Source organism: Nannobrachium achirus, assembly GCF_963921795.1.
Source record: "Nannobrachium achirus genome assembly, chromosome: 6".
NCBI lineage: Eukaryota > Metazoa > Chordata > Actinopteri > Myctophiformes > Myctophidae > Nannobrachium > Nannobrachium achirus.
The window spans coordinates 52,043,390-52,054,307 of record NC_137815.1 but is presented as its reverse complement, the minus strand read 5'-3'; the positions used below and the strand labels follow the sequence as shown (position 1 = coordinate 52,054,307).

The 10,918-nt window shown below is 40.7% G+C and overlaps 1 protein-coding gene across 1 annotated transcript; it reads right to left on the bottom strand.

Moving 5' to 3' along the window:
* Positions 1–3,485: 3,485 nt before the first annotated feature.
* Positions 3,486–8,358, bottom strand: kctd20 (potassium channel tetramerization domain containing 20; the record flags this gene model as incomplete). The annotated part of the gene is made up of 7 exons (XM_080728278.1): positions 8,255–8,358; positions 6,693–6,795; positions 6,364–6,484; positions 5,886–6,083; positions 5,186–5,296; positions 4,112–4,200; positions 3,486–3,719 (listed from the first exon to the last, which is right to left on the bottom strand). The coding sequence occupies exons 1-7, from the start codon at positions 8,263–8,265 to the stop codon at positions 3,486–3,488; spliced, it is 867 nt and encodes a 288-aa protein (XP_080584404.1). The 5' UTR covers positions 8,266–8,358.
* Positions 8,359–10,918: the final 2,560 nt, after the last annotated feature.

Here is a 10,918-nt window from a genome sequence, read left to right as displayed (position 1 = left end):
GCTAACGTTAGCCGCTGGCTGGGCTAGCTGCTGTCACCACAAACACCGGCTTCTGACAGCCTATTGGTGTTGCCATGTGCGTTTATTACAAGCGACGTTGGGCTTGTTTTTCTGTAAAGTTGCTTAAAGGGAGTAGGCCTAGTTCACCCCCCATGGCCCCCAAAATACTTTTTTCCTATTGATTACCCATGCCATGGAGACTTGAGTTCAATAATTTCTTTTGTATTTGTCTCATTTATAAGACAAAGAAAAATGATAATAGGCCTACTAAATTTACCCCCATTGATTCTGGTCTGGATGGGGACCCAACTCCCCCCAAATGCATGGAAGTGGGACTGAGTTACTAGGGCTCAAGGTGGAGGGGCCTTAATTGTTTTATACTTTAGCCATTGAAAAATAACAGATTTACAAGCTCACAGCGTGGCACCGAGTGCCACGCTGCGAGCTTGTAAATCTGCTATTTTTAGTCCTGAAAATGTGTGCAAATCTTTGAATATATGTTTCTCATAATATTGATATAATACATTTATTCCATTGCATTGTTGTGACTCACTCGACTCGAGTGGACTCGGTGGGGGGTGAGTCCTGAGACAAATGGTCCGAGACCGAGTCAAGTCCAAGTCAAATTAAGGTCGAGACCGAGACGAGACCGAGTCATTGAAAATGTGGACACGAATCCTGACTCGAGTCATTGACTCGAGTACTACTACAGTACTAGTACAACACTAGTCACGAGACTGACATGGATGTATTACCTTGCTTATTGTAAGTCGCTCTGGAACAAGAGTGTCTGCTAAATGCCTATAATGGAAGCCAACTGGGGAAATGCCGATTCAACCAATATGTCCATAAATGGGCATTCCAAGATATGGGCTTAATATTGATGACATCAGGGTCAGGGATCTCCATATATGGGCATAAAAGGGATTTGGTTCCCCTGGCATCACAGATCTCCAAATATGGGCATGAAGGGATTTGGTTCCCCTGGCATCACAGGGATCTCCATATATGGGCATAAAATGGATTTGGTTCCGCTGACATCACAGTGATGTCATCACAGTTTCCATGTCTAGGCTACTGTGTGCGCTCCAAATAATTTGTTTCTGTTTTGGGAAGTGAAAACCGACCTTGTTTTGCCTGTCTAGTGGCATGTATGTATATATGACTCCAATTTGTTTTTTAGCTGACTGTACCTAAATAATGGAGATTTAGATTGTAAAACCTTCCATGTTGAGAGTATCAGTGCAACAGTCATTTTATCTTCAACTTTTAGCCATTTTAAATCAAAATTCATGGTGATGATGTTATTTCTGAATGGACATTGGAGAGCAAGCCGTGCTACCTTGTTCTGCACTAATTGGAGTTTGCTTAAATCTTTCTTTGCGGCATTTGACCATATCATTTGGCAGTTGTGAAAGAACAAGTGTGTTTAGTACCATTTTCAATAGATCAGGTGTCAAATATGTTCTGCCTCGCCTTACCACTGCCAATGACCTGCCCATTTTCTTTACAACAAAATCTATGTGTTAATAGACCAGGATATTTGTTTCCTTTACTTGCTGAATGGGTATTTTGTTTATAAATAATTTGACTCTGTCCTTAAAAGCATAATTTGAACCAAATACTATGCTTTTTGTCTTGGATACATCACTACATCACTGGATACGTCCCACTCTAGTCGGGTGCATCCATGCAATGTTTTTTCGTTAATACATGGAGTTAAATAGTTGGAATTAGTGACAACTGAGTGTGTCCATAACAATTCCATACGTTTTGACATCAATATGTTCAAAAAGTTTAAATAGGCCTGTATTATTTTCTAAACGGGTAACTCTGCCTGCTGTGTAGAAATGGCTACACATCAGACAGCCAGAGGAGCTCACTGAAGAAAAGAAGAAGAAAAGAACTAAGCTGCATTCATATATTTTGAGAATTACAGTTTTATTCAGTGGTGGAAAAAGTTCTCAAAATCTTTACTTAAGTAAAAGTATACTGCAATGTAGAAATACTGTTACAAGTAAAAGTGTGGAATTCAAAAAGTACAAAAGTATTGGCATCAAAATATGCTTAACATACCAAAAATAAAATTGTCCATTGCGCAGAATGTCCCATTTCACAGGTTTCAAATGTATAAAAATGTTTTGAAAATAGCTGATCTATAAGCTCACAACAGGTCGCATTGCTTTTATTAAATAGTCACATTTTAAATAGGGCAGAAGTCCTTAATGCATGTTTTGTAATGATAATAATCCAAATCAAGTAACCAGCAACTAAACCTTTCTAATAATTGTCGTGGAGTAAAAGTAGGCTACAATATTTGTCTCTGAGATGTACTGCAGTAAAAGTAAAACTAAAAGTATAAACAATTGGAAATACTACAGTAAAGTAAAAGTTTCTCAAAATTGTACTTGAGTACATGTATTTAGTGACTTTACACCACTGGTTTCATTGGCCACCAGCAGTGGTTTGAGCAATTGTGAAAGAAGTACTCCTATTATTACTTACAGTATTACAACAATGTATTTTACAAGAAAAATTGCTTGTAAAATACATTGCGATATTTCCTTGCTAAAGTTGCTATAACAAAAGCTCTTTATTGTTTTAGTAATCATTGCTATAGAGTGTTTGTTCAGTAATAGTAGAAATAGCATATTGTGATATTAATCATTGCTATAGAGTGTTTGTTCAGTAATAGCAGAAATAGCATATTGTGATATTAATCATTGCTATAGAGTGTATGGTCAGTAATAGTGGAAATAGCTCTATATTGTGATAGTAATCATTGATACAGAATGTTTGTTCAGTAACAGTGTTAAATAGCTCTATATTGTGATAGTAATCATTGATACAGAATGTTTGTTCAGTAACAGTGTTAAATAGCCCTATATTGTGATAGTTTTCATTGATACAGAATGTTTGTTCAGTAACATTGTTAAATAGCTCTATATTGTGATAGTAATCATTGATACAGAGTGTTTGTTCAGTAACAGGAGTCTCCCTGTCCTTCCAGTTCTTTAATCAGGAGTGAGTACCTATTTATCAGCTTCATTTTCTGTGTTCCAGTTCCAACATGTGTTTGCTCATATATTTTATGTCATCACTTTCAATTTCACTTATTTAAGCTATCCTGACTGAGTTTTCTATCCTGAGTGGATAAAACTGGTATCCCGACCTACCGGTATATGAAGAGCTGGAGACACATGGACAAACACTATTGCAAAGAGTGCTGATACTGAGTATCAGAATAGAGCTTATTTTAACAAATTACTTGCCCTACCTTTAATGTACATGTGCTGTATGTCTATAATCAAAATCTATAAAATAACTAGTCACTAAAGTGTTCAGATAATCGTAGTGGACTCAAATAATCTATTAAACTCAGCACAAACAACCAGAAGGAGGCGGAACCAGGGAAGAACAAGGGTGGAACCAGGGTGTAATGTTGGTTGGCCGGGGACCAATCAGATGGCTGACAATGGATCAGTTTAGTGACAGTTATTGGCTGTCATCACAATCATCGCGGGCGGTGCTTGTAAGTTCTGGCCAGGGGCGGTCAGTCTGTCCAGCTCGTCCACCTGCGGAGTGGGCGTGGCCACGGGGCAGGCCCCGTCCCGCATGGATGATGAGGATGATGATGACATCAGGTTGGGGACACTCTTGCTCCGGACGCACTGGAAGTCAACGTGACGACTCTTCCCTTCCTCCTTCTCCCAGGACATCTGATGATAATAATACAACTTTATCTAGACTAGCACCTTTCTTAAAGGCATACTATGTAACTTTTCCCTGTTTTTATAATAATGGGTACAAAATGTACATGTTTTGTTATGTAAACAGATTTCATTTGTCCCAGGTATCCCCAGTCAGAAGAGAAGTTGTGTTATTCCAAATGTAAAAAATCGTGAAAAAGAAAGAAAGAAATAGTACATATATAGCTGATCTACAAGCTCACAACGTTTCACATGGGAGCTTGTACTGTGTAGAATGTCTCAAGGCAGGTTCCAGGTGTGTGTGTGTGTGTGTGTGTGTGTGTGTGTGTGTGTGTGTGTGTGTGTGTGTGTGTGCGTGCGTGCGTGCGTGCGTGCGTGCGTGCGTGCGTGCGTGTTCTGACCTGGATGAAGGGACGCTGCACGTAGTTATAGATGACCTCTGACTTCCCCCCGGGACGCCGTTTCACCTTCTCCTTACAGGTGGGGTATCCTGGGAAATAAGGGGTGCAGTGGTTAATCCAACAAATCCAGTGGGTTTCAACCTTTTTCACATCGAGAGGTCCATTATTTATTTTTAGGCATTTGAGCCATTGAACCACCATTTGATGAGATTTAGCCTTTCAGACCCAAAATGTCCACAATTCCATGCTGAATTGATGTGGTACCATAGGAGACATAACAAGCAAACGTTGATCAAAAAATGACAATTCTACTACATTCTCTAATTACTTGTGCCAGCAGAGCGCGCAAGTAGGGTGATGAGACTGTCTGTATGTGGCACCAATCAGCCAGTGAGGGAGCAGCTTTGGCAGAATTAGCCAATGAGGGAGCAGGGCCTTTGAACTCAACCAGTATGTATGTGCACCAATTGGCCTATGAGGGAGCAGAGTTGGCACCAATTAGCCAATGAGGGAGCAGGGCCTTTGAACTCAACCTGTATGTATGTGCACCAATTAGCCAATGAGGGAGCAGCATTCTCAGTGATGTCACCACAAACAAGTGTGAACTGATGAATCAAAAGGGGCAAGTTGGCATCTCGACAGAGTGCCAACTTGCCCACATACATACATAAGGACAGCACTCATCATCACCCTACATGCGTGCTCTGCTGGTGCACAAGTAGGGTGATGCACCCTACAACTGGGACCTGTTGCAAGGCACAAGATGACACCTCGACAGAGTGCAGTCTAGTTGTGTAGACTTCTTGTAAATTAAGTAATGCAGATATTTAACAACAAATGAACTCTTGAGAGTATAAAATGATACCAAATGGACCGCAAGGGTCCATCTCATTTCATTTACTTCTATCCATTTGGTTACCAAATCTCCATCATTTAGCTGGGGACCACCTGGAACCCCCTCAAGAACCATCGGTGATCCGTGGACCACTGGTTTAATCCAGGCTATACCAACAAATAACAAATAATAATTATTAGTTCTTCTTTCAAAATGAAAAACCAAAGCAGAATATCTACCTTCTATTCCAATCCTGATGTTCTTCAGTCCTCTCTCCTTCAGCAGGGTTTTGGCAACATCTCTATTTTCAATGTATTTGAAGAAGCGGAACAGTTTGGTGCTGTACACAACTGTACACAACATACATACACACAAAAATGAACTCAAAATTACTCATGCAGAACACAAAATGAACACAATGATGATAGAAGTTTAGCGCTGTACACCAAACCTTATTTACCTGAGAGCCCTAAATATTATGAATGAATCTCTTACGCCCAATATTTGTATTTTGAATGTGAAAATATCCAATCTGCAAGTTCAGAGGCCAAGGCAGACGAGGGTGGAAACGACGCATCAATGGCCTATGTTCCGAAAGGAATTATTGCCTAAGTAAGCCAAGTAAGTTCAGAGCGTATAGCCTTGTGGCGCCTAGAAACCACGTTCAGCTTCCAGCTTTGTCGAACATCTATAATATAGATGTTATAGATCTAACCCTATGAACACAACTGGTTCAAGGGAGGGAATCCGAGGCAGGGAGGGTGATAATTGTTACAGCATGTAATCCTATAGGCTGTGACAGCATACAAATGTGTGTGGGGAGGAATTAATTGGTATAATGACTAAATTGGGGCACAATATTTCTAAAAAGCAAAAGTAAACAATAATGAAAGAAAATAAAAGCTGCAAATGGCATTGAAATTCAAACCTTGCACTCACTCTGTGAATACTCCTCTCCCATAGGTGGGGGGTTATCGTGGTCCCAGTCCACTGAATCCTCATCACTCAGTACAACTATGTGACACTCTCTCTCTCCCTCCCGGGCGCTCGACACCATGACAGGCACGATCAGCTCACCCAGGAACGCCTCGAACTGACACCTCGCGCCGTCATTGGACAACTCGTGGAGCAATGCACCTTGGGAAGTAACACACACACAGGTTTGCTTCGTTCATTTCCATCTGATTGACATTTCAGTGCTGGCTGCGATCCGTAAGATCGTTCATTCACTAAAACATACACACAGACGGATTGCAGTAAAGGCTGTCTATATGGGAAAATGGGATTTCTATCTGTGGTGCCAAAAATGGCCACCACTGCTATGCCCAATATATAGCATTCTGAGATTGTGGAATAGTTGTCTGACTCTGGTTATACGCGAGACTAGGTGAGGAACGTGACAGGCCAGTTTACTCACTGAGGTCTCGACACCTTACGGTGCTGTAGTCAAAGGTGATGCACAGGTAGTCACAGGCATCTCTGAGCTCAGCCAACGGGACCCCCTCTGGGCAACGAAGGACCCCCTCTCTGTAATAGTCCTGTACATACACACACACACACACACACACACACACACACACACACACACACACACACACACACACACACACACACACACACACACACACACACACACACACCAAATATGTATATGTCCTCATAAACACGAGTACAAGAATGCGTACAAACAACGCAAACATATGTGCTTTATGGTTTGAGAAAACCAGATGTAACTCTAACCCTCACCAGTACCACTCTGAAGATGTTGGCTCCAACACCGTCAGCGACCACATACTCTCCCTTGGCGTTTGGACGGGTGAAGTTGTTTTGTCGACCTGCACCGAACATCCTGAAACACACAAGAAACATGGACCAAGCAGAAGAGAATTCACTCTACTGGAGAACTGAAGTCCGACATCACTGCCGCTAGAGGCCACTATCCCCCATATATAAGACCCAAAAATATACATAAATATGGAGATGAAGCATCAACTGCTGGCGAAAAAGTACTGATTTATCCAAAGAGTAAGAAAAAAATACAGACATTATAAAATGCAACCATAATTGACACAGACTCAGAGTGAACACCAAAACGGTCGACCCAAAACAAAGTCCGTCAATATTCACCTGGTATTCCTAAACGTAACCTTAGTAAAACTAAGCCTACACCTAACCTTATTCCTAAACTTAATCTCAGTAAAATTACCTATAACCTCAGTAAAACTATGCCTAAAACTAACCTTAATCCTAAACTTAATCTCAGTAAAATTATGCCTATAACATAAATTTAATTTTTAACCTACCTCAACCAGTAAGACGCCCTAAGGGCGAGAGGGATGCGCGTATAGATACCGTTATTATCCCATGAGGGAAATTCAGTTGCCCAGAGGCAGCAAAGCAGTTTAAGGTTACAAGTTACAAAGAAATAGGAAAAAGAAAAAGAGTATTGTAGTCCAAAGAGCAAGCACAAAAAAAGAAGAATATAAACATAAAGTGTCGAAAAGCTATTGCAAAAAAGAAGAATATATACATAAAGTGACCACAAAACATTCAACGCTCATAAGTGACACGTCACACACACACACACACACGCAATGGGCGTGTGCATGGATCTGGAGGTTTTTATAGTAAATGCGACCTATGGTCGCAATAAAACAAATACAAGAATAGAAGAACCGCTGTTCCACAAGCGTCCTTTGGGTCGAGCCTTCCAGTTACCAGGCTCACATATCTGACTGAATGACACAACCTAATATTTCCCTTTCAATAGAAAATAATACTTCTGTGACTCAGGGCCAGGGGTATATAGCGGACTTCTGTACTTTATTCACAAAGAATATAGTAGCAGATATATAATAGCAGATCTGCAAACCACTTCTTTAGATCTGCTATTTTCAATGAAGGGATTTGGTGTGTAAACCAAGGGTCTTCAACAAGGGGTCCGGGACTCCTCGGAGGTCCTTAGAGTTAATACAGGGGGTCCTCCAAACTTTTTGCGAGGCGTTGTGAGCTTGTAGATCGGCTATTTTAGGCAAAGGGGTTTAGTGTAGAGGGGAAAACGAGCAGACTACGTACAGAGTGAAAGGTCAAGTTGATTAAGTATTGACGCTTCAAGTGGTTAAATATCTGAAAACAAATTGACATGAATCCAAAATACACTGATTGTGCTGTCAAACGATGAAACTATATATGGAATATGTGAACAGGTTGTGGGGGTCCCTGCGTCATCTCTCTCTCGGCTAAGGGGTCCTTTGCTTGAAAACGTTGAAGACCCCTGGTGTAAACGATAGTAAACAATGGACCTGTACCTGCCCAGCATGGTGTCGGGGTGGGCGGTGAATAGGGTGGGGTCCACCACGAAGTGGGTGCCGTCCACCAGCAGGGTGACCCTCTCCGAGGTGGCGGGGGCGGCGCGCGCTGGGCTCACCATGGGAGGGACCATGTCCTCCCCACCTGTCTGTCTGGACTGTGAGATCTTACAGATCTATCACAAACAAAGTATCATAATTATCTCTCTTCAGCCACAAGGACTAAAGTAAACAGTGCCGTGCCATGTCATGCATTTTACAGGTTCTATAGGGTTAGGGTTAGCAAATATTGTACCTTTTACTCCACTACAATTATTTAAAGCCACCACTTCAGCCCTTCTCCTATTTGAAAATAGCTGATCTACCTTGAAGATCTGCTATTTTCAAAGGATTGGTATACATAATGAGTGAATTAATTATTGAACTTAATTGTGAAATGGTTGGTACTAGTATACTTTGATGCCAAGACTTTTGTACTTTTACTCAAGTAAAATTTGAATAACAAACAATTGACAATTTCATCAACAAATAAAAACTAGACCAAAATGTTTGGGAGGGACTAGTGGAGAAGAGATCCAGTAGAACTAAAAGAAAATGCATTTTATGTTTGGTTGCGCTCTGAAAACAGCAGATCTACAAGTTCTACAAGCTTGTAGGTCTACTATTTTCCGAATGCAACCAAGTGTAAAATCAGCCATCAAGGCCCGACAAAATAAATTTTGTTGGCTAAAATCTTATATTTAGTCGACTAAAACAATACTAAAACTAAGACATTTCAGATGACTAAAATTCAAAATACTGTGTTTCGCATAAGGTTCTCAGAACCTTATTTGTGTTAATTGTGACCCGCACCTGAAAATCGGTTTTCTGTTTATTAAAGACAAAAAACAAACACCAGTAGCAATAATTACTATCACAATATATTGATCCTAGGAGCACCAACGTTCTTAACTTTGCTACTACCTCCTTTGAGCACCTAGTTTGCCTTTGTTTTTTGCTTATCAAAATATAGCATTGCATTTGTAAGAGCATACACACAGAGCATACAAAAGTCTGACTTCTCATTAGTCCAGCGTGCGGTTACGGTTAGGGTTTGGGTTAGATTGACCAGTGTTAAGCCCCGTTTTCACTGAGTCAAACTTCTGGAAGTTTTTTCCAAAATGACGGCAATTTTGAAATTCACGCCATGTGAAAACGGCCACTTATTTTGTCTTCCGTGAGTTTTGTAGTCCAAAATTTGACGGGAAAATACCTAGTAATTTTTGCCTAAAGTACTGGGAGAATAGACATTTCCCCACAGTGAAAACGGCATACCGTGATTTTTACTTTTTTCGGACAAGCAGGTGCATGCAATTGAGCCAATATTAACAGTTAAAGCATTGTAATTGGGATTGAAAGCTTCAGAATCCATATTGCATTCGAATGTTATGTAAGCCTGCCAAACACAGAAGACAGACGTCTATTTCTTTCTACAATCTCCAGCCTATACGGCCGCGGTGCTGACAAATGCAAGCTTGCTCCAATTCATGGTTCAAACTTATTTGTAGGCTATTCTATAGCCTATTTGTAATTAAGCTGTGTGGGTTTTGATACAAGTCCGGTCTGGAGAACGGGAGACGGGATGCGCTTGTAATGTGATGAAAGCTGGAATCTTTACCAACTCTTTTTACGGTGCTATAGCCTATTTTTTGTCTGATTGGGACGCAATGCGCTCATGTGATGTGATGGAAGTTGGAAGCTACCAACTCAAAGAGCTGCATCTGCATCAAATAGTTTCTCGCCGTAAAGTGTTTTACTGAGCAGCGACGAGGAATACAGTCTGGTCATCCATCGGTGACGCGTAAAAATAAAAAAATAAAAAACAACACGTTGCATAAGCGATCCTTTCTGAACCTTATTCTGAACCTTATGTGACACATAAGGTTCACGTGTGTTGTTTCATGAAGAATATTTCTTGTAACTTGTTAAATCCATTGGTGAGAGAGAAAAAGAGAGACGAACAGAAGTGAGTCGCTGCTGCTTTAGCAAGCGTCCAGACTCCAGACAGTGTGGTGCGGGCTGCAGGTTCCGTTGCCATGTCTGCTAATTATAAGAGACTATGGTCTTGATTTCCGTAAAGTTGCTTGTATATATTGATCGTTTCTGGCTGCGTTTTATTTGTTGTGATCTTTTAGGTCGGCAATTGTCAAGTAGCTGATGTGGCGATGCTTATAGTTTTAAATTGCTTGTGTGGCCTAGATAATATCACTTTTTGGGGCTTATTTTCGTACACCTGGTTGCTTATTTCTCTCGCAAAGTCTGGCAACACGGACTTTCATACCGCCACGGTTTAGTAGTGAAAACGATGTATTTTATTGCTATGCCAGCATTTTTGCTCATGTGAAAACACCCAAAAAACAAAACTCCCGGCAAGTTGAAAATGATTATGCTAATTATTTTGCAGGAAAAATTCCGGAACTGTAGTGAAAACATGCCTTTAGTCAATGGGCATAGTCGGACGAACATACCTCTACCTGTAACGTCGGAGGAATGAGACGTCACTTATACACTACCTTTAACCACTTAAACACTGTAGAGTAGACTAAAGGCTCATTCATACCCCAGTTTTAGGTAAGTAGCAACTCATTGCAGTAGTTTTCTAAAGTCAGAAAACTACAACATTAC